This window comes from Engraulis encrasicolus, chromosome 17, assembly GCF_034702125.1.
Source record: "Engraulis encrasicolus isolate BLACKSEA-1 chromosome 17, IST_EnEncr_1.0, whole genome shotgun sequence".
NCBI classification, from domain to species: domain Eukaryota; kingdom Metazoa; phylum Chordata; class Actinopteri; order Clupeiformes; family Engraulidae; genus Engraulis; species Engraulis encrasicolus.
The window spans coordinates 44,753,452-44,778,223 of record NC_085873.1 but is presented as its reverse complement, the minus strand read 5'-3'; the positions used below and the strand labels follow the sequence as shown (position 1 = coordinate 44,778,223).

The window sequence follows — 24,772 nt, the reverse complement described above, 5'->3', positions numbered from 1 at the left end:
GGAGGGCTGTCACGGCTGGTACATAATTATTCCTCAGAAAGTATCCTGCCCCAGCGACCAGTTTTCTGTGCATATACTGTAGTGAATGCCTAAAGTGAAAGCCCAACTAGGAAACTCCAACTCCCATTGTCATTGTGATACAGCACTCCACAGCACACAAGTGTTCACTGCACACAACAAAATTGCATTTATGCTTCACCGGTGCAAGGGGGCAGCCCCCAATGGCGCCCTAAAGGGAGCAGTGCTGCAGGACAGTACCATGCTCAGTGTACCTCAGTCATGGAGGAGGATGGGGGAGAGCACTGGTTAATTACTCCCCCCACCAACCTGGCGGGTCGGGAGTCGAACCGGCAAACTTTGGGCTACAAGTCTGACGCCCTAACCGCTTGCCCATGACTGCCCTGTAGTGTACACGTATAAAGAGAGATGGGGTAGGCTTGGGAAATGACCCACACTGGATTTGCAGGCCCACCGACAGGAGGGGACAAATAGCCTCATATGGCCCCAGGCACCAGAGAGTCATTGGCCCCAGAATAGGACACGCTCAACTTCTTGGAAAAACGAAAGTCTTTGGGTGCGAGATAAAAAGCGTCAACTTAAGGAAGAAAAATCCACACTCACAAACTGCGTCTCATTATTTATTTATTTATTTTACCACCATGTCCAAAAAGCAAACGCGTTTCGGCTATCAAGCGAAATAAATAGTGAGACGCATTTTGTGAGTGCGGATTTCTTTACTACACACACCACAGCACAGCGTCCCCGCCCCGTTGCATGATCATATGAGTCGCGGGTTGGATTCCAGGTAGTCGTGGGGGTCTCCTTCAAAGGGCAACGGGGGAGGATGGTTGTAGATGCCCATCAGGAAGATAATGACGGTGCCAATCGTCATCACCGGCGTCACCAGGTAGAAGCAGAGCCGATCCACCGTCCTGGCTATCCCACTCCAGCTGTCCTTTTCCTGTGTGGAACAACAAATATATACAGTAGTCTCAAGGCACGCCAAACCAACATGGCATTGCATCCGATACCACACAAACTTGAAAAAGTAACACATTTGGAGACGTTCGAAGTTACCGCTGTATCTCAGGCAGGCTATGTGAAGGCCATACTGGGGTGACCTAAATGTACTTTATTGCGCGTAAATGGTAGATGAAAGATTCCACTGACTAAGCAGTCATTTGTTAATTCATACAAATGTGTATTATATTACATAATTCATTTATTTATTTAGGTCAATTCACATACCGTCAGCCACGTTTCCGTGGCACCCCTGAGGGGGGCGGGCGGCACCCCGGTTGAGAAACACTGGTCTACACAAATGTCTCCAACCGCGGGTACGGGTAACAGTTGATATGCAAGCACACCTCAGGAGGTACGTGGCAAAATGTAATAATAACGAATTGATGGAGTGAGATCACATTGGGAGAGGGGAACTGATATAGAGCATGATTGAGGGGGTACTCATCATATACAATACAATACAATACAACATGTATTTATAAAGTGCAGTATCACAACTTCGAAGTTCAATTCAAAGCGCTTTCAAAATACATTTTATTTTTCTAGAGCAAACCTGATGACGCATTGGGCGAAACGCGTTGTTCGCTCCGTAAAATAAAGTATAGAAAAATAAGCAGTGTGCGGTGTCTCTTGAATTTTGTTCATACATTTTATGTACTTTATTTGATTCCACATTACAAGTTAAAATCAATAGGAACCAAATTATACACATTCCCACATTCACACACCAGCTCTGTTGAAATACGTAATAGCCAATAACTGTGATACTGTCAGATGATAGCAGGATCGAAACCAAGACAATATATACAGTATATATTACAGGTATATATATATATATATATATATACACACACACACACACACACATATATATATATATATATATATATATATATATATATATTTAAAATATTTCTTTGGGTTTTTTTGGGCTTTATTAAGACAGGACAGTATGAGAGGAGACAGGAAACAGGGTCCGCGTGGGCATGTACTGTAAGCCCAAATGTGGGGGGATTAGCACGCTGCGCCACAGCGCCCCCAAGACAATATTTTTTTTAACACATGTTGTCACCTAAACTCCAAACAACTATGATGTCGAAATTATCAGTGATACATTTTCTTTGTGTAGCCCCTTAATGCGCGCCGTACCTCCAGTGGCACGCTGTAACAGTCATTGAAATGTAACTACCATAGCACTACAATACTATAACACAACACAGGCCCTTTAGAAATGCACCACGACTTAGTCATTACCATACTGGTAACAACAAATGTATTAAGCCGCGTCTTAAGAAAAAAAAAAGTTTTACCTCGTTGTAGTCGTTTTTGTCGTGCATGTGTTTGACGATGTAATTGGCTCCGTCCACAGCAGGCTTAATCTCACTGAAGAGCTGCTGAGTCACCTCACCATCATCATCCAGGTTCGACTTGCACACTGCAGAAAGATGAAGGTCTTAGCCAGTAGGGTGTAGTCTACTTTTTATGGTGGGTGTACTGTATATTTGAGCATTTTTTGAAGTGGGTATACTGTATATATTTGTGGCATTCAAAATAATGGATCAATCAATTTTAAGTGGGTATACTGAAATCCCTGAAATTTAGAAGTGGGTATGCTCCGTATACCCGCGTTCTACGTAGACTACACCACTGGTCTTAGCGTTTAAATGCAACTCATTGCATGTTTTTATGTGCAGTATAATAGCTGTATAGTAGCTGAATAGTAATAACTGTGTAGTGCGTTGGATGAAAGTGTCAGCTAAGTGTAATGAGATTGTTGTTGTTACAAATGCCACCCGCTTACTGGCAGGAGTGGGCCGTGTCTCCATGCCGTGTCGACGCGACTGCTGCTCGAACATGAGCTCGCTGCGGGACTTGACGCAGTGGTACTCGTCCGCCTTGGCGATGTAGCCCACGGAGCTGGAGCGTCTCTGAAGCGCCCCGCCGTCCCACTTGGGCTCACTGTCGGCTGGCCGAGACATGCGCAACAGCCGTGGTAGCTTCTCTAGGAAGAACTGGATAGAGTGTTTGAAACAAGTATTAGTGTGTGTTTATGTGTGTGTGTGTGTGTGTTTGTCTGTGTGTATGTGTGAGTGTGCATGCGCAGTAGAGCAACATGACAAGCAGGGGTGGACTTTCCATTAGGCAAGCCTAGGCAATTGCCTAGGGCCCCGACCAAATCTGTCCTTTATAGGGGCTCCAATTATCACACCAGTTGCGATAAACACACACACACACAAAAACCAGGCTTGATCTTAATTTGTCACTTATGTAAAGTCATCGAAGATATATAGGCTATGAGACAAAACACTACAATAGCACCAAAAAACAGAAGTGTATGCCTATATGATAACGTTTGAGGGCCCCATGTTTATATTTCGCCTATGGCCCCAAAATGGCTAGGTCCACCCCTGATGACAAGGAAAACCAAAGTGTGTATGCAGCAGTGTGGTTCACACAAAAATGATTTGGTTCCATGAACAATATTTGTATATATCACCCGGTGAGCAGACGGAACGTCTTCTGATTGGCTGAGCAGGTGTCCTTTATTCCCCGGTAGCAGGACACCTATGATGTCATGCGGGCGTCCAAGTTGCTTCTTTTCTAACTTACTGGCGAAGTGCCGTTACTAATTCTATCACATCTGGTTGTCTAGTCAAGACCCTGTTACTAATTCTATCGCATCTGGTTGTCAAGTCAAAAACCCAGTCGTCAATTCTATCGCATTTGGTTGTCAAGTAACCCCAACGTTCTGCGCGCGTCCTTACATGCCTCCGATAGAGGCCCGTCTCACTAGATTAGGAAGTGGTGCCCATAGCAACGTACCAAGCGCAGTGGTGAATCTACTTTCTCACGAAGCCTTAGATCAACATATTAATAAATTAATACTTAAATGCTGGTAACTGGGTGATAAGCAGAATAGCGGCCTTCGAGGTGTCCCGATATCAAGGGAAAATGGACTTGGCGAAGCGAACAGCCCTTCGGCTGTGCCGTCGGGCTGTTTAGAACGCTCCACCTCGTCCATTATTTCCCTTGATATCGGGACACCTCGTCGGCCGCTATTCCATACAAGTCATTTGCCAGAGTGTGTGTGTTTGTGTGTTTGTGTGCGTGCGGTGGACCTACGTCTTTGGTCCATGCGGTCATGATGTGAGTGCTGGGAGTGCGGAAATGGAGATTCAGCACGATGACACAGTTTAGCACCACCACTGTGACCAGCACCATGATGAACATCAGGTACCTGCACAATATACGTAAATGAAGGAATGAACGAATGAATGAACGAATGAAGGAAGGAAGGAAGGAAGGAAGGAAGGAAGGAAGGAAGGAAGGAAGGAAGGAAGGAAGGAAGGAAGGAAGGAAGGAAGATAGGAAGGAAGGAAGGAATTAATGAATGAAAGATTGTTTAAAGACCAAACACAGCAAGGCAGGTAGAAGTTGATTCCAGTAGCATGGTACAGGTTTCAACATATAGAGGGTGGTGAGTTTAATGTCTGCTTATAAAGACTTAGTAATCAATTAACTAATGATGAACAAAACATTAACAAATGTTTTTATTATTAGCTACATTTTGTTAATACTTTATAAAATATCTACAAATAATATGTTCACGATTTCACAAATCTTTTAACAGAGTATTATTAGTCATTTACAAACATTTACAAATCATTTACAAACATTTTTAATGCTTTCTTCATCATTTGGTCATTATTTACTAAGTGTTATTAATGCTTTATAAGCAGACATTAATATAAAGTGTTACCCTTACTTGACGATCAAGGGGACGGCCATGGAGGTTTCAGGAAGCCGTTGAGAGATCAGCAGCAGGAACACAGACTGGGCCAGGAGTACGGAGATGGACAGGGTCATCTTCTCTCCACCTAGCCAGGGGAAGGGAATGCACAGAGTCACATCACAGTTAGCATGTTTAGGACAGGGTCATCTTCTCTCCACCTAGCCAGGGGAAGGGCATGCACAGGATCACATCACAGTTAGCATGTTTAGGACAGGGTCATCTTCTCTCCACCTAGCCAGGGGAAGGGAATGCACAGAGTCACATCACAGTTAGCATGTTTAGGACAGGGTCATCTTCTCTCCACCTAGCCAGGGGAAGGGCATGCACAGGATCACATCACAGTTAGCATGTTTAGGACAGGGTCATCTTCTCTCCACTGGATCACATCACAGTTAGCATGTTTAGGACAGGGTCATCTTCTCTCCACCTAGCCAGGGGAAGGGAATGCACAGGGTCACTGGGAGATGGACAGGGTCATCTTCTCTCCACCTAGCCAGGGGAAGGGAATGCACAGAGTCAGCACCTTTATCCATGGGTGCCGCGAGGGGGGGGAAAGGTGTTACAGATTCTAAGGGCCCGACAGCACTGGCAGGGTCCCTGAAGGATGCTGAAGGATTTGTCATTTTTGGGGCCCAAAATTTGAATCTTTCATGGGGCCCAAACATTTTAGCAGCGCCCCTGCCTATAGCACAGCGTCATCTTCTCTCCAGTTACATACTGCCATTCAGACATACAGCCATTCCGACATTGAAGTTTTATTGCAGGAACTGTTTTTCAAAGATCTCAACCCCTATCTTTAACCACTTCACTAATCCTGTTATTGTGTTGTCACTCTCTCCACTTTCTGCTCGTGTCGCAACATTGTTTCAAATGTCAATAGAGTTAGAATGTTGTTCATGCGCCTTTAAGTACTTGCAACAATGTTTAAATGACTCCAAATGGCAAACAAATACTGTCGGAATGGCAGTTGCCCCCCTTTTCCCAAGTGAAGGGAATGTCCAGGGTCACCATTACGGTACATACGTACCGAAACATTCACAGTGTATGCGCCGTTATAGGGCTGGGCAATATGACGATATATATCGTTATCGTGATGTAAAAGTGTATATCGTGACCTTTCTCCTATATCGTTTATATTGTGATAGTAATTTTATCAGTTGTGTACAACTGAATATCATTTAATTACATTTCATGTTGTCACAATACACACTATAAGTTCATGTAACTGTAAAAATAACAATAAAAAGATACATTTTAAAGAAAGGTTGTTTTGCGACATGAAAAAATAAAGAGCAAATAAAGAGAATAACTGTAAACGTATGTAATTGTGCTATATCGTGAAATATATCGTTATCGTGATATAAAGTAATCCATATCGTAATATAGTTTTTTTTCCATATCGCTCAGCCCTACGCCGTTAGCATGTTTAGGACAGGGTCATCTTCTCTCCACGTAGCCAAGGGAAGGGAATGTCCAGGGTCACCAAAAGTATGTTTACACAAATAGATGGCTAGATAGAATATGTATTGTCCTTTTGGAAAATCGTTCTGTGTCTGATACAGTTACAAAAAACACACATTGGACAAACACGATGCACAATAGACAAACGAAAAACTCCTCTAGGACAAAAAGACAATATGACAAAAAAAGATCCTCTTAGGTCCTGTTTTGAAAGTCACTTTGCACTAGGATGGATTTACGGCACACTCATGACTAAAAGGTGGCAAACAGGGGCAAAAACTAAAAACAGAAAGAACTAGAAATAAACTCAGGCTTTCAGGCCGACCAGAACGGAGCCGGTGCCCGCACCAGTTACGTTCGGCACTAAAGTGCTTATCTGCGAACCGCCGGGCTCTGAACTATTTCCGCACGTGACTGTGTTACCCGGATGAACCTGCTGACGTCCACGCTATCGTCGCGGTTCGCAGAGAAAAACCTAGTATTTTTCAGTTTGCATTGTGAACCAACTTTCTGGTTTGCGTACACTAAAAAGCCACTGTGAACACGACGCCCGGTTCGCGATTAGGTGCGGGAACGGTCACCGGCACAGTTCTCAATCGGCCTGAATGTGCTAAGAGAGTACAGACCTCCGCCAAGGAAGCTGTTTGATAGAACATTTGGCCATGTTACACCCTAATTGTTTTCAAGTCTTTCTGCCTTGTTTTTGTGCAGTTAAAACCTGCAATGTCAAAATTGACCCTATCCATAAGGAGGTTGTGTTTTTGGCCGCGTTGGTCTGTTTGTCTTTTTTTTTTTGTCTGTTTGTCTGTCAGCAGGATATCTCAAAAAGTTCTAAACGAAAAGGAGCTAAAAGGACTAAAAGGAGCCTGCACATATAGGAGTAGTAGCAGTATTGTTTCCTTGCCCAGGGAGCCCCTCTTTTTGTTTTGTTGCTTTCCTTGCCATCCTTGCCAATTTCTGCATCCCAATGCTGCGTGCTCTCTGCCCCCTGGATGATACCGCCAGTATTTTGCGTCTTGGTCAACTGCTTTTGAAGCAAGCATGTGTTGGTTGCTCGCGGTGACGCACGTAATTTACAGCTCGCAGCAAGCATACCGGTTCGATCCAATATCGTTACAGCCCTAGATTTCTGAGTGCTTCTAGTTGTTACTGTTATTAGGCAGAGGTGCCAAGAGTAAAAGTAAAAGTAAAAAAAAAGAAACACAGTTTCCTTACAATACATGGACTAACTCTGCACTGGTTGGATGACGTTTGTGGTGGGTCCTTGTTAGGTGTTCAGTGTTCAGTGTATCCCAGTCTGGGGTCAGCCCTATGTTCCCACGGCCCATTGGTCCCACATTGCTAAGACTTTTATGTTTTTTCAAAATTAGGCCCAATGGTCCCACAGCCCATTGGTCCCACATCACTAAGACTTTTAAATTCATTTTTAGGCCCATTGGTCCCACAGTCCATGGGTCTCACATCACAAAGACTTTTAACATTATTCTTTAGGTCCATTGGTCCCACAGCATGTTCCTGCTGCTATGTGTTCCCACATTTCTAAGAAATGATTCACATTTAGTCCCGGGAATGTTCCTCAACTACTTTAACCCTCTGAGGTCTAAGGCCTTTCAGAGGCTTTTAGGCTGCTTGCACCACCCTGACATTTTCAAGTATTTTCAACTAACAGTAAGCATCTATGCAAAAGTGAAATATATGGTTGCATTCTGAAAAGCCTGACAATAAATAATCTGAAAGAAAATTGGGTGTCATACAAACATGTTTTATTTAAATTGAGTATAAACACAACTGTACAAAAAAACAGGTTTCAGAGGTCTTCAAAAAGTGCAAGAAAACACACAATATCATCATCATCATCATCATCAGCTTTATTCCAGACTCAAGGTCCATTATCAACAAAAACAACACAATACAGAACATTAAAAAAAAAACATACAAAACACACTTATAAAAGACACTTGTACCAGTGTTTCCACATGTATGACTGGTATCGCACTGCACTAAGCGCCGGATTTGACAGCAGCATAATAATTTGATTACATGAGCCATCCAGTCTACAAATAAATTTATACATCAAGTTCCTCAACAATGCATGAAATGTGTTGACCCCTAGACCACAAAACAATTCACTAGCACTGCTCCACCTGGGCTTCTTAAGCAGTATGCGCAGACCATCATTATATGCAACCTGGAGTTTCTGTAAGCTACCCTTTTTATACTTAGTCCACAAGGGGGCAGTATACAGAGGGGTGCAGTATGCCTTGAACAGGCTAATTTTCACACTATCAGTGCACCAGTGAAACTTCCTTACCAGCATGTACCAGCATGAGCAATAAATATATCTAGCCAAGACTTTTGAAGTTTGAATCTTGTAAACAAATGTGTTGGCTGCATACAAGTAAAAAGGGCATTTAGAAATGTTATGTTGTTTTCATACAAAATGCAAAAAAGATGTGAGGCCACTGTGAGGCCACTGCCTGTCTCATTTGAATACTAATGAGATAGGTGTGAAAAACCTCTAATGGCCCACACCCCCCTGTCAATCTCCATGTGCTCTGATAGCACACCCCCTGTCACTCTCTTTGTCCTGTGGCCGTGTTTACCCTAGATGAAAGGGGCGTGTTGTCACCTCTGAATAGCCACTCAAGCACCGGTACTTTACATGTGAATAGCTATACGTGTGGCTGCTACAGGCAGAGAGTACAGAATATGCGAAGATTTCTTTTCACTTTCTTTAAATTGGGCCAGCTATATAATTTATGTAATATATATATATATTTGAAATCTGGAAGGTCTGAGGTTTCTAATGGTGTAACTTATATGTTTCAATGACAAAAACTCACAGAGTTACAGATTTGTTTTTGGAGACATGTCAAATTGCCCTCTCAAGGGCAATTAGACCTCAGAGGGTTAAGAACACATATATCCTATTATGGCAGCTTACCACCGGGGCATGAATGACACTGTTCAAGTGCGCCACCCCTGACTGTGATGATATTTTATGGGCCACTTTTTATTGTGTAAAGCCAATTTGAGTAGCCACGAAGGACATTGTTATTGTTATTATTAGTAGTAGCAGTGCAGTTGTAGGTGCTTTTCTACTTTTGGAAATGAAGCTAAAACACTGAGCTGAGGAAATTATTTTAAAAAGGTTAGCATGTGTAGGCCACACTGTAAAGGGTTAAATGTCTTTACACCTTTTTTGTTATTAGTTTACTCAGAAATGTGGGAAAATTGAGTTGTGGAACATATAGGCCTCAGGCCTAAGCTGGGGGACCATTGGGCTGTGGGATCAATGGGCCTAAAAAATAATGTTAAAAGTCTTTGTGATGTGAGACCAATGGGCTGTGGGACTAATGGCCTGTGGGACCAATGGGCCTAAAAATTCAAATAAAAAAGCTATGTGGGACCAATGGGCTGTGGGACCAATGGGCCTAAATTTTTTTTAAAAAGTCTTAGTGACGTGGGACCAATGGGCTGTGGGACCAATGGGTTGTGGGACCAATGGGCTGTGGGACCAGTGGGCCATGGGACCACTGGGCTGTGGGACCATTGGGCTTAATTTTGAAAAAACATAAAAGTCTTAGCAATGTGGGACCAATGGGCTGTGGGACCAATGGGGCGTGGGAACATAGGTACGCTCCCCATTAGGTACAGTGCAGTAAATGGCGTAACAGCTATGTAATGCCATGTGCTAGTGTTGTAATTACACCACAAATGCACTTTTACTTTTACTTTTGACACCTCTGTTATCAGGTCACTCACTGTCAGCAGGTAGGAAGTAGACCAGAGAGGCCATGAAGGAGATGAGGACGCACGGGATGATGATGTTGACGACGTAGAACAGGGGCTTGCGCTTGATGATAAGGTAAAAAGTGACATCCTGGTGTTTGTTGCTCTCTCTTGGGATACTCTTGTAGGTGTTCCTCTTTGCTGGCCGGTGAATGATCTCCCACTCGCCGTTTTCTGCAAAACACATGGAGGGGTATTTCAAGAAAATGGTTAAGTGATGAACCTGGAGAAGGTACTGTGAATCTTCTGATAGAGAACCTAAAGCTGTAGCATGCTACAATGCTATACGGATCCATTGACTTTCACTAGCTTAGCGTCATATTCCCTCTTTTAACTTGTCTTAAAGCAAGACAACGGCTTACATGAAAAATAAGACACTTTACCACCTTTATAAACCCCAGCCAATGATTTTAACTGTATTAAGCCCCAAAATAGTGGCATACCCCTTTAAGCTCAGGTTCAAGCTTCAGAAGTTCAATTCCTTACAACTAAATTTCTTCGGATAACAATGCATGCCCACGGGAGCGTGTCTATATTCCTACAGACCATTGGTCCCACAGCCCAGTAGTCCCACATCACTAAGACTAACATTAATTTTAGGCCCATTGGTCCCACAGCCCAATGGTCCCACAGCATACTCGCTGCTTATTCAAATTTAGGCCCCATGTTCCATGGCAGGAAGAAAGGCATGCCATTTTAGTTTACTAAGCGTTTAAATTTGAGAACATGGAGTTGTGGAGCATAGGGCCTATATTTGAATAATTTCTTAAAAATGTGGGAACATGGAGCAGCAGGAATATGCTGTGGGACCAATGGGCTGTGGGACCAATGGGACGTGGGACCAATGGGCTGACCCCCATGCGCACCACTCAATTCATTATGCAACGCAGTCTCACCCCAAGTAGTCAATTTCTGACTACCTTGGAGCAGACTGCAATTTTTGACGTCTTGGGTATTCCTTCCACGTCACATTTTGACTATGTGGCCTAACCCTAAACCTATTCCTAAACCTAACCTCAATGACGTTATGCTGCCACAAGGGGGCGCCTTTGAGGACATAGTCAAAATGTGACGTGGAAGGAATACCCAAGACGTCAAAAATTGCAGTCTGGTCAAAGGTACTCAGATATTGACTACTTGGGGTGAGACTGTGTAGCATTATGGGAAGTGTCATTAACCATACATCCCTTGTCTGTAAGGCTTCTCATCCATCCAGGTCATGTTATCCACAGAGTTTATTTGCAGGCAAAGATAAAAAAAAATTGTGTGAACTCAGAATAGCTCCTAGCAGAAGTCCAAGAATTTACAACTTAAATCTTTGGACGTGTATCCGTCATTTAGCTGGCCATACCTGTGAAACTTTCAGGGTCAATAATGATCCATTCCACAGTGGATCTGTTTCCCTCTTCATCTGCAACCGTTTTCAAATGCATGCTGATCTCTTTAGAGTTATAGGTCAAAGAGCTGAAACATACAAAATGGAATATCAGTAAGATCTTTTTCAACAGTGTGGGTGCAAAAGATGGAAAGATACGGTGTAGAACAGTGTTAATTTTGTCATCCATTTTTCAATTTAGTCTTAGTCTTAGTCTTGAGTCAAAAGTCCATTCTTAGTCTTAGTCGCGCTTAGTCTTTCAAAAATCATTTTTGTTTAGTTATTATCTAGTCGACTAAAAGTCCTCAATATTTTTGTCTAGTTTTAGTCTTTCACAAATAATTTTTGTTTAGTCATTATTTAGTCGACTAAAAGTCCTCAACATTTTATCCTAGTTTTGGTCTAAATATTTTAGTCTTTAGTTTAAGTCACAATACAATACAACACAGGGCCTTTAGTAAAGCACTAGTACTTGGTTATTGCCATTCTGGTAATAGCAAATTTATAACACTGTGCCTTAAAACCCCTTAATGCGCGCCGTACCTCCAGTGGCACGCTGTAATAGTCATTGAAATGTAACTACCATAGCACTACAATACTATGACACAACACAGGCCCTTTAGAAATGCACCACGACTTGGTCATTACCATACTGGTAACAACAAATGTATTAAGCCGCGTCTTAAGGGGTTAAAGGGACACTATGTAGAATGATGTGCCAATGTCATGCCTGTCTCTAAATCTAACCTAGCTAAGCTTTCGGTGAGAATGTTTTTAATCCCACTGTGCCAGCAGTCAATAGTGCATACAAATGTGAATATGTCGCTGGTGCTACGTATTCGTAAAGGGATTTTTTTTTGTTTGAGAAGCTTCTCCCCCAATATTCGTTAGGGTCAGTCTGCTAAAAGTTACATTCATGATTTTCTGACAGTGGGGTGCGAAAGTGGTCCGGAGCGTTCATTTACTAGTGACTCAAATAAATATCTGTGGATGGATTCAGCTGTAATTAATCATTTTTTTAATCCCATAGTGTCCCTTTAATTAAAGGTTGATTACCAATTACCAATTAATTTATAGGTTTTAGCTGTGGTTGTACCAATTTATGTCTGAGCCCCCCAAAAAGTCTACGTCTTAGTCGCTTTTAATCTTTCACAAATCATTTCTGCTAGTCAGAATTTAGTCGACTAAAAGTTAGTTCTTAGTCTTACTTGCTTTTAGTCTTTCACAAATCATTTTTGTTTAGTCATTATTCAGTCGACTAAAAGTCCTCAACATTTTAGTCTCGTTTTAGTCTTTCACAGATCATTTTTGTTAGTCAGAATTTAGTCGACTAAAACTCTCAAAGGGTTAGTCGACTAATATATTTAGTCTTAGTCTAGACGACAAAATTAACACTGGTGTAGAACACACTCATTGATGTACTGTACTCAAACGGGTGGCAACAACAAATCATTCAAGAAACAATTTGCAGACAATTTAAAAAAAGATCCTTGTGTTGAAAAGACCAGAAATGTTCAAATGATCAGGGCCAGATTAAGATGGTCTGAGGCCCCTAGGATACAGGTTACTGTGGGGCCCCCAGGAGGGCAACTTTCGCAAAAAAATTACATAGATGGTGTCATTCTTATGAGCTAGGGATTAAGGATAACATGACCTACCAACTGCATTCAACACAACAGATGCCTTTTTTTTCCAATATTGCATCTTGTCACAATTCTGCTATTTTTTTTACTTTAAGCCAATTAGGCAGGTGGGGGCCCTTATGCTGCAGCCATAGTATCTATCCGGTGCTTTAATTAGGCCCTGCAAATGATGTTCGGATCTTGTGATTTTCACCATCCAGAAAAAGCTGTATCAGAGTTGGGCAGGCCTCACCTGAACTTCAGTGTGCAATTTTGCCAGTCAAAGGGGAAGTAGTTGACGTTGATGGTGCAGGATCTGCGGAATATGGCAGGGGGCAGAACTGGGCAGGCCTTACCTGAACTTCAGTGTGCAATTTTGCCAGTCAAAGGGGAAGTAGTTGACGTTGATGGTGCAGGAGCTGCGGAATATAGCAGGGGGCAGCCAGTATATGGATCCGTCGTTAGATACCAGCACATTGGAGTAGTAGGCCACCTGGAACTGCGCGTCATTGCTACAAAGACGGAGGAGGATGAAGAGCAAGGGTTACATACCGCCATTCCAACATACCGCCATTCCAACATATCGCCATTTACTTTTTATTGCAGGAACCATTTTTCCAGTTTGCAGGAACTGTTTTCAGACCCTACCTGTAAGGGCATTTGGAAAGTGACAAAATTACACACTAAATTATGCACTAATTCTGTAATTGCGCTGTCACTCTCTCCACTTCCGCTCATGTAGCAACATTGTTGCAAATGTTAATTGAGTTAGAATGTTGTTCACACGCTTTTAAGTACTTGCAACAATGTTCAAATGACTCTGAACGGCTCGGAATGACAATCAAATACTGTCAGAATGGTGCTATGTCGGAATGGCGGTTGCCCCCCACCATGCTCAGGGTACCTCAGTCATGGAGGAGGATGGGGGAGAGCACTGGTTGATTACTCCCCCCACCAACCTGGCGGGTCGGGAGTCGATCCGGCAACCTTTAGGCTACAAGTCTGACACTCTAACCGCTTACCCATGACTGCCCAGTTCAGATGCAAATCCATCTACGCAGGAAGTGCAAATGCCATGAGTGTATGGAAATGAGCTGTATTTCTAATAAATGTACATTTAACAATTAAGTCTGCCTTTTGTTGTTTGTTACATTATATCACATTGAACCTGCAACCCTCTGATCTAAAGCCCATCTCCTTAGCCATGGCTGCTTGTGGTTTGAATCGTTGTACAATTTAAATGGTTGTTTTTAGATGGGTATATTAAAACTGGAATTGTACAGATTTATGAAATAGCTCTGTTTGTATAACACAGTTCAGCCAAGGAGCTAATTGCTAAATCAATTTGGCACAAAAACAAAAGACAGGATAGCATTCGTTATAGTGTTATTGCTTGACTTACTTGTTCTCCAAAACAATTTCTGGAAGCCAGACCATACGAGGGGGCAAACGTAGCTTGACTATCCCGTCAAACTCAGATGAATTCCAAGAAAGTCTGGGATCGGTCCACTCCTAGGAACATCTCAACAGATTATGAATGGGAATGGAGTAGAATTTGTTAGCTCTACCGTGGCTTAATGGTAGGGCACTTGTCTACTTCGTGGCCGACCCAGGTTCGAGTCCGGCTCGGGTCCTTGGCCGACCCTTCCCCATCTCTCTCTCCCAGTTCATTTCCTATCATTACTACACTGTCCTATCGAAATAAAGGCAAAAGCCCCCCCCTCCCCAAAAAAAATATTTTTAAATAAAGGAATAGGATTTGTTTCCAAAAAGGAATATTGAGTATTTTGTGTTAGAGAACAAAATACCAATACAAAAATACAGAATATACTTTCATATATATTTTTCAGACAATTCTACTGTTAAAAGTTTTGCTTTCCTCATGAGCTGTAGTCAGTGCAGCTGTAAAATATATTCTGTCATTTCTTCATTTATACAAGCCCCAACTCTCAACGTCCCAACTTCACCGGAGTTGGGGTTTGTACAACACATAAGGAAAAGAGGATGATGTTGGTTACTCACATGCTCAATCCACACATTGGTCAGGAGTGTTTCATCTACTTCTTTCTACAATAAACATACCAACATATTCTATGGTCAGAGATTGCACAGCCTGATCTCCAAGAATTCTGTGCTCCTGGACACGGATGTTAAGGACACGAAATCCGTGTCCAGGAGCACGGATTTTGCCAAAATTCCGTGCTCCTGGACACGGAATTGTTTTTTCTGTGCTCCTGGACACGGAATTGTTTTCCGTGATGGGCACACGGAAGTGCTTTCTATAGGCTATTACCACAGCACTGTGTTAACTCTGTCATTAGAAAATACATACCAAATGCTAATCCTAAACAGAATAATGCTATAGCAATTTAAGTTGTGCCCTGACCAAAACATTCCCTAACCTTAACCTGTCATTAAAGACATATTTTTGAGAAATACGTTTTCCAGTTGGTTGCTAGGCTATCAAATTCATATAATGAATGAAAGAAAACTAGCTGTGCCCAGACCAAAACAATCCCTAACCCTAACCTGTCAGTAAGAAATGTTTTTTTTTTAGAAAAAATATTTGAAATGAGAAAAATCCTGAGAAAACACAAGACCGTGGACACATAGAGCTGTGGGAGTATAGAGAGAGCACTTCTGTGTGTCCAGCACGGAAAATAATTCTGTGTCCAGGAGCACGGAATTTTGGCAAAGTCCGTGCTCCTGGACACGGATTTTGTGTCCTTAAAGGGACACTGTGTGAGATTTGTAGTTGTTTATTTCAATAATTCATGCTGCCCATCCAATAATATCTCCTTTTTCATGAATATTTACCACCATCATCAAATTCTAGGTATTCATTATGACGGGAAAAATTGCACTTTTCATACATGAAAAGGGGGATCTTCTCCATGGTCCGCCATTTTGAATTTCCAAAAATAGCCATTTTTAGCTGCAAAAATGGCTCTACTTGGACCACTTGGACCAAAACATTTGTTTATTACTCAGTAAACTTTCATGTAAATATCATATTTGGCGATAGCCAACCCAGTTTCAATGAGCAGCATAGTTGCAGTACCTTTTTTGACCATTTCCTGCACAGTGTCCCTTTAACATCCGTGTCCAGGAGCACAGAATTTTGGAGATCATGCTGGATTGCAGCAGGGTATTAGGTAACATCTGCATAGTAAACAAGAAATCTTTCAGTTCTCTTTCAGTCGTTCTTTCGTCTGCTTTCCTACGGTAACTGCACGCTGCCTTTTATAGCCCCAGAGCAGTGGTTCTTAACCTGGGGTGCGGGCACCCCCTGGGGGTGCGCCAGAGATTTCGGGGGGTGCACAGAATTTTCAAGACCAAATTAAAACATGTTTTGGACCTAATGTAAAGTCATTAAAGTATTGATTAATGTCTAAAGCAAGAATCATTGTAATTATTCACTTAAATCATTTTTTAGTGCATAGACGTGTAGACGTTTGGGTTGGGGGTGCGCGGCTTGTCTTGGGCACAGGTTAGGGGGTGCTTCAAGAAAAAAGGTTAAGAACCACTGCCCCAGAGGACGGTGGTAAGGCCAGCCTTTTGCCTTTGGCAGGGATGGTAAATGTATTTGTGATTGCTCTCAGCTGGGATGAGTTACCTGTGGGAGACCAGTCTCTCTGCACTCCTCCAGAGAACCAGGGACATGTCCTAATGGCTTCTTTTGTTTCAGACATGTAAAAGTTTTTATCTTTTAATATAAAAAACTTTTACATGTCTGAAGCACAAGAAACCTGAAGATTTTATATAACATTAAGACATAATGAACATCATACATCTACAGTAAATAAGTTTCATACACAACAAGAGTCATACAGGACTCAAACAAGCCTCAGGCCTTGCTGTGGCTTAGCCAGGCCGGGCCCTCCTAGTGACGCAACACCTACAGCATTGCTTCTAGTCAGGCCAAGAGCAATACAAAGACGTTTCTGAGCTTCCGAAAAATCGGGAACTCCTGCCTCTTTATCGGGAAGCATACAAACATTAGCAAACCAAGGGAGGCAGATCCACCATGCCGTTTGGGAAATGTTAATTGCTATGCTCTTGCTCAGACCAATTCTCGAGGAGATTTGAAAGTCAATGATAATCAGGCTAGCTGTGACTTACCAGTGAAATAAGGTTTGAGAGTGTCATGCTCAGGTTCACTTGAACAAAGTCGTCTTTATTTTCAACCGGTCGAAGCTCCTTGTTGTAGCCACGCTCCTTGAACAAATAATTGATGACACGCTCCTCTTCATTCCGCCCCTGGCATTCTAGATCACCAGAACATCACATGAAGAGCTCTTTTCCAAAACGCTATATCCACCATTTTTGACTTTTTGCATTTTAATACTGGGATTGAATGTTAAGATGTCCTATCATCTATGTGTGAATTCTTGCCATTCAAATATTTTGAGAACATACTTTAAAACCTCTATAAAAAATGCATTTTGCAATGCCCAATACAAAAATGTCAATTTCCCAACATTCTATAAAATGGATATATCTCATTTTGGAAAAGAGCTCTTCACATGCAGTGCTTCATAGCGCAGGGAGAAGTTTATACTGGTTTGGGAAAAGGTGTTTGTAGGTCAAACACAAAGCCAAGGGGACATGTTAGGCCTTGCTATGTTTTATTCCTTTTTCATGGAAAGTCAATAGCTGTGGGCAGTCTTCACTTGGTGTATGTTAGCTGTTCTAAAAGTGCTGGCCCAAAGGATAGATTAAAATTCAGCCATCACATTGTGTACAAGGTGCAGCCTCCTCAGTTGAATTTCATGTTTTATTCATTACAATAATATACAGTAATTTCTATTAATCATATCGTACTCAATTATCTTAGTGTACAATCTTATGTTACAGTATATACTTCATAATCTGCCTGCATTGCATCTGCTCTCGAGTCCTGTGCACTATGATACAGTCCGGCAGCACTAAACAAAGTGCAGTTTGCACTATATCAGGCCCTAGCTTTACCTAAAAAAACACAACCTCTAGTGTTTACGTGAGTGGCATTCCCAATTTTCTAAGCAAATTTCTTAAGTCCACAAATACTGAGGGGTCTCCATATTAGTGGTGTGACGTTCGCAAACGAGCCGATTCTTTTGAACGGTTCCTAGAAGTGAATGATGGGAACTGGATCACAGCAGGGGGAGGCACTTTACCATTATTTAATTCATTTTTCATTCATTTTAGGCACGTGACCTTGGTGCGTATTTGAAAAAAAAAAACAATTGTCTGCCCTAAAGAGTGGCAAAAATGGTCTTAAGAAGCTAGAGGATAATTAGACAAAATTACCGCGAGGTGGAGTCAAATATTACATTTTAAACACTGAATTAATAATTTTAAAAAAAAGAGCCAATAGACACAGTTTTTTTGAACGGCTATTTGAAAGGAACGAGCCATTATGATCCGGGTCCCGTCAAAGAGCCATAAATCCCATCTCTACTCCATATACAGTAACTTGATAGTCATTCTTGTTCTCCACAAAGCCCACAGCTTTTCCAATGCATCCCATAATCACAAAATAAAAGTGTATCCCCTTCAACCAATCATTAACTCATGCCATAAAAATATACTCAAGGTTTTTACTATACCTGATACCAGGATAAATATCGCAATCAGACCAACTAGGAGGTTCATGGTTGGCTGTTCTGTTCAGCTAGCACACTTGAAGAATACTGGCAAAATACTGAAACGACCACTAGGGTTCTTTCCAATATGCGACCTTGCGTCCTCCACTTGTGCTTGTGGCCTCATACCAGAAAGTAATACGTCATGACGACATCACTGACAACAGCATTATACTTCAATATCTCGCCAAAGATCTATTGTAAAGTCATTTTCTCATTTGCAAACTGGATGGTGAATGAAGAATAGTCCCTCAAAAGTTGTCTTGGCTAAGCTGACAGCGGGGAACCTTTATTGTTTCCTCCACGAAGGAGGGGCCAGGAGGTGGGGCGAGGCCACATGCACAAGTGGAGGACGCAAGGCCGCATATTGGAATGCAGCCCTAGGCTGATTGACAGGGGCAGCTGTGGTCTGGGCTGTCTCTTTGGTTGTATGCGTAAACCAGATCAAGATAAATTGCAACGCATTGCTACAACAGCCATCACTAGGATAATTGGAAGCAATCAAACATCAGCCGCTCAGCTGTTACAAGACATCATTCTACACAAGGCTGAAAGTAGCCTATTCTGGGAGACACTACCCACCCTATACGTAATACATTTTAGCTGAGCCAACGCGGTAAGGGGAGACTGCTGCAAAGGAAAATAAGAACAACCAGGTTCAGCAAGTCATTTGTTCCCTCTGCAATCAGAATTGTTAATGAAAGAATGTGTGTGTGTGTGTGTGTGTGTGTGTGTATTTATTTAGTTCTTAAAGGATGAGATGAGCTCCTCCCGACCAACCTCGTCTTCTGACGCGCCCCCAGTCAGCAAGGCGGGCGGCCCAAACTCGTTAGCATTAGCTTGGCTCAGCTTTGCCTACTGACTGCATGAGGTGCCTTTAAGGGACACTGTGTGAGATTTTTAGTTGTTTATTTTCAGAATTCATGCTGCCCATTCACTAATGTTATCTTTTTCATGAATACTTACCACCACCATCAAATTCTAAGTATTCATTATGACTGGATGGAAAATCTCAGAAGGGGTTGGGGCAGGGGGGTTGACAGGGGTGGGGTTAGGGGAGCTTGCATTAGGGTCGGGGGCAGGGGAGGTCTCCTCTGAAATATCAGTAGGGGTGGTGGTAGGGTGTTTATCAGGGGTGGGATCAGGGGACATTACGTAATAAGGAGGCGTGGGGTTGAGATTTCTGGGGTGTGGAGTCAGGGGTGGAGGCTCGGGATGTAGCACTGGATGTGGCAGGGGAGTCGTCAAGAGGAGGGGTAGGGGCTCTCTTTCTCTTTGGGGTTTTCCTGGGGGTCCTGTGTTTCTCCGCTCCGCCAGGTGAGCCTACAGGCATGTAAAGCGCACAGAACTACTGTAATTAGTTCAGTTCTGAATTTTAAGTTTATAGTGCACATAAAAAGTAAGATTGGGCACAGTTGCTTACTAGGCGCATACGACTTTGTTGCGAGCGTCGACGTTGCGAAAGGCACGTGAGCGAGAACTTGTTGTCACGATGTGGGTGTTATTAAAGGATAGTTCCGGCGTAAAATGAAAGTTTCACCATCGCTTTCTCATGCCACATAATGTATCTGATGATGAGCCATTCTGGGCAATGCCGCGCCGTTATGGAGTTGGCTAATATTAACCTTTTTGGCGAAAAACGCAGCCAATGCATCAAGGCGGGGCCAATTATAGGATTATTATTTTCTGATGTTTCCCCGCTATAAACAACTTCAAAAACGCTACACACTTCATCACAAAGGTCTCGTCAACCAAACCGAGGCACAGAGAAGATCATCGGACCACACACTTTCACTGGCCAGTGTTTTCAGAGGTGTCTCACTGTTGCAACTCTCTGACCCGGATGCAGGCTACTCAATCTGGTGGCTAGGTAGGCTAAACATGGTCCGCGGTTCTTACACCGGCTGCGACCGTAAAATGAAAAGCTGGAACCCCGACCGTTTTCACCGACTGCCACTGTCTAAACCAGCCATATTACGGGAATGGCTAATAGCATCAGAAGTGGACAAAACTGACATAAACACCCGGAGGGATCGCGACTACCGTGTGTGCAGGCAGCAGATTTGAAGAGTTGTATGGAGAGTACCGGTGGCAGATGGACACTCCCAGGTGGTTTTATCACTCCCAGACGTTCGATCAGGTAGGCAGACTACTCTTACAAAGTAATTGCAACACGGTATAATATAACATGGATTCAACTTTGTAATAACACACCACTGGTGGTGTACTTACATCTGTAAGAGCACTTCTAGTACGACTTTATAAAATTCCTCCAGCCCTCCTCCGTTGCGTAATGGTCCATCTGACCTCGCGCGCCCTGGTCAATTACTTCACTAAAACTACTCTAGCATGCTTGACATCAACCACATCGAATGCCTCAGGTCGCACAATTTCACTTGCCATCCCGCGCTAGTTTGTTTTGACAGTTTATGATCTCCTGTAGTGGGCTACATTTACTGCACCTATGCCTTCCCAAAACAGAGTGCTTGCTGGTAAAGACGCGCGGTGTTGCAACCAGTTTCACAGATTCACAGACACTCAAGATTCATGAGCCAGACACATTTACACATGTTTCTCTCTCTTCAAACATACCTCCATAGCCATGCTCCTTTTTGGTACAGCATTCATCTTTAGACGGTTTCGTTTAGGTGTTCCATCTCCCTTACTCTTCTTGTAGTCATCATCCTCGAAATGCTCCCTCCATACACGGTAGTAGCGATCCCTCAGGGTTTTATGTCAGTTTCGTCCACTTCTAATGCTATTAGCCATTCCCGTAATATGGCTGGTTTAGACAGTGGCAGTCGGTGAAAACGGTCGGGGTTCCAGCTTTTCATTTTACGGTCGCAGCCGGTGTAAGAACCGCGGACCATGTTTAGCCTACCTAGCCACCTGATTGAGTAGCCTGCATCCGGGTCAGAGAGTTGCAACAGTGAGACACCTCTGAAAACACTGGCCAGTGAAAGACTGTGTGGTCCGATGATCTCCTCTGTGCCTCGGTTCCATTGACGAGACCTTTGTGATGAAGTGTAGCGTTTTTGAAGTTGTTTATAGCGGGGAAACATCAGAAAATAATAGGCCTATAATTGGCCCCGCCGTGATGCATTGGCTGCGTTTTTCGCCAAAAAGCTTAAAATTAGCTAACTCCGTAACGGCGCGGCATTGCCCAGAATGGCTCATCATTAGATACATTATGTGGCATGAGAAAGCGATGGTGAAACTTTCATTTTACGCCGGAACTATCCTTTAAATACAGCGCATTTAAAGTCGGCCACAAATATGAAGGAGACTATGAGCTCGCACCGATTTACTCTAACACACCACGTGTGAGGAGTGGGGGGACAGGCAGTGAGAAGGAGCTGAAGTGGGGACTTGCGCAAACTTGTGTAAAGGTGTGAGACAAGACTCATATACACCCGTGAGTGAGCTGTTGATCAACCAGTTCATGGGCGCGTGACCTCGGAGGCAGTCCGCAGACGAGCGTTGAAGGGGATAAGCAACTGCAGAGGTTGCAAGATCTGACTGCAGCCGCATTCATCCCGCGATAACTTCACACCATGTGACATGTCACCTCGTCAACGCAACGTCGACGAAATTTCGAAGTTTGACAGGAAATCTAACCGTCATGCAGTATTTTCATCCAGAGTGCATTGCTGTCTACATGCGCATGCATACGTTGATGAGAAATCGAATGCGCTTATTATCAGGTGCTGCAACATGAGGCGTGGCCCCAAGTTCAGTGCCATTGCAGCTTGGGAAATCGCCTTTGGGAAATAAAAGTGTCGGGAAAAGTTAAAGTTTGAAATCAGTATTTCCTTATGCATCTGTCTGTGTCTTTATATGAAGAGTTCAGATGCAAAACCCCCTAAGTGCCTTTTCAGAAAATAATCTTAATTCATTTTTATTTAATACAAAGCTATCAAAATTGCATATTTTTTTATTTTATTTATGTAATATAACTATGTAGCCTATATGCTATGTATTATCAAGTACATGAATGTAAACCAAACCAACTACGGGGTCCTCTAAAAATATAGAAGTGCAGGTCTTCAGAAATGGATTTGGGTGTTATGCATCTGTCTGTGTCTTTATATATGTGTAGGAAATATGTACCTTCTCCTTGCCGCTGCCAGCTGTCTTACGACGCCCCCCCCCCTGGTTTTGGTGGCAAAGGCCTCTTTCTCTTTTCCTCCTCCTCTTCATCCTCGCTGCTTGAAATGAATCGGCTTTTGGCCTTCGCCTTTTTCTCTTCCTCAGCAAGACCCCAGTCGGAGTCCTCGTCTTCCTCTTCTCCATCGGGATCTTCCCCCTCATCCTCCTCCTCCTCCTCTTCCTCCTCCTTTCCGCCCTCCTGCTCGAAGACCTCCCCCTCATGCCTCCGCCGCTCCTCCTGTCCCACCATAGTGTCCAGCATTAGGGACCTGATACGCACCAGGTGGGCAGGGTCGTCAATGGCCTGATAGTATGTTTGGTTGGTGCTCTCCTGGTGGCACATCATGGACGCTATGGACCTCCTATCTTCCTTTGCAGCTGTCTTGACCGCCTATGAATGTGAATGTGTGTGTGTGTGTGTGTGTGTGTGTGTGTGTGTGTGTGTGTGTGTGTGTGCATGTGTGAAGGTGACTAAATGAGTGTCTGAGTGTTGTGCATGTGTGTGTGTGCATGTGTGAAAGTGACTAAATGTGTGTGTGAGTATCTTGTGTGTGTGTGTGTGTGTGTGTGTGTGTGTGTGTGTGTGTGTGTGTGTGTGCGTGTGTGTGTGCGTGCGTGCGTGCATGTGTGAAAGTGTGTGTGTGAGTGTTGTGTGTGTGAGTGTTGTGAGTGTGAGTGTTGTGTGTGTGTGTGTGTGCGCGTGCGTGCGTCCATGTGTGAAAGTGACTGTGTGTGTGTGTGTGTGTGTGTGTGAGTGTTGTGTGTGTGTGTGTGGTGTGTGCGCATGTGTGAAAGTGACTAAATGAGTGTGAGAGTGTCTTGCTGGCAAATACCTGGCAGACTACCAGTGACACTCTGACACCTCTTCACTATATTATATAAATCACACACACACACACAGACAAACACACACACACACACAGACAAACACACACACACACACACGCACGCACGCACGCACGCACACACACACACACACACACACACACAGAGAGACAAACACACACATGCACGCACAAGCACGCACACAGACACACTAAGACACACACACAGACAAATACACACATACGCACACAGACAAACACACACACACCTTATCATTTACCTCAATGACTGGTTCCTTGAGCATGGTGCCGTCCCGCCGCACTGCTCCCTTGTGGCGCCATTGGGGGCTGCCCCCTTGCACAGGTGAGGTATACATGCAATTTCGTTGTGTGCGATGTGCACTGGTGTGCTGTGGGGTGCAGTGTCACAATGACAATGGGAGTTGGAGTTTATCCCAGTTGGGCTGTGTGTGACGGAGGTCATCTTGCACCTGTTCACCCCCCTCGGGGATCGAACGTGCGACCTCCTCAACTACAATGGTCCGGCAATGGGAGATACAGTACGATACCGCTGGGCCAAGAGACTATAGTCTCTCGGCCCAACGGCTCCGAGACTGTATAAGGCTATCGGAGGGAGGTTTACCAACGTTCCACGCCAACTCTGCTAGTTAGCCTCCGTTACACGTGGCACTCCCTTATCTCATGGCCTTGTCTCAAAGTAATGGACGGATGCTGAGAGCTGGCAAAGATCCCAACCATATGACGCTGCTCTCTCTCTCTCTCTCTCTCTCTCTCTCTCTCTGAGCTGCAGCTGCATGAGTTAAAATAGGCTACACAGGTTTATACACACACACACACACACACACACACACACACACACACACACACACACACTCACACACAGAGCAGGAGGTCGCCCCTATCGCTCGACAAGTGTGCCCATATCCCTCTCCTCACTGAGTGCACACACAGACACACACATACACACGCACGCACGCACGCACACACACACACACACACACACACACACAGCCGCATAAACAGTGAGACAAAGAGAGATTAGGGAGATTAGGTGTACAGGTTTCGGAGCCCAAAAAATGGGAAAA

The 24,772-nt window shown here is 43.5% G+C and overlaps 1 protein-coding gene across 1 annotated transcript; it reads right to left on the bottom strand.

Moving 5' to 3' along the window:
- Positions 1 to 778: 778 nt before the first annotated feature.
- On the bottom strand, positions 779 to 24,704 carry LOC134467513 (acetylcholine receptor subunit delta-like). The gene is made up of 13 exons (XM_063221375.1): positions 24,693 to 24,704; positions 21,632 to 21,674; positions 17,189 to 17,334; positions 15,089 to 15,133; positions 14,469 to 14,578; positions 13,423 to 13,578; positions 11,421 to 11,533; positions 10,043 to 10,243; positions 4,790 to 4,901; positions 4,147 to 4,261; positions 2,825 to 3,035; positions 2,334 to 2,458; positions 779 to 961 (listed from the first exon to the last, which is right to left on the bottom strand). Exons 1-13 carry the CDS (start codon positions 24,702 to 24,704, stop codon positions 779 to 781), a joined length of 1,572 nt encoding a protein of 523 aa, XP_063077445.1.
- Between the last annotated feature and the right edge of the window lie 68 nt (positions 24,705 to 24,772).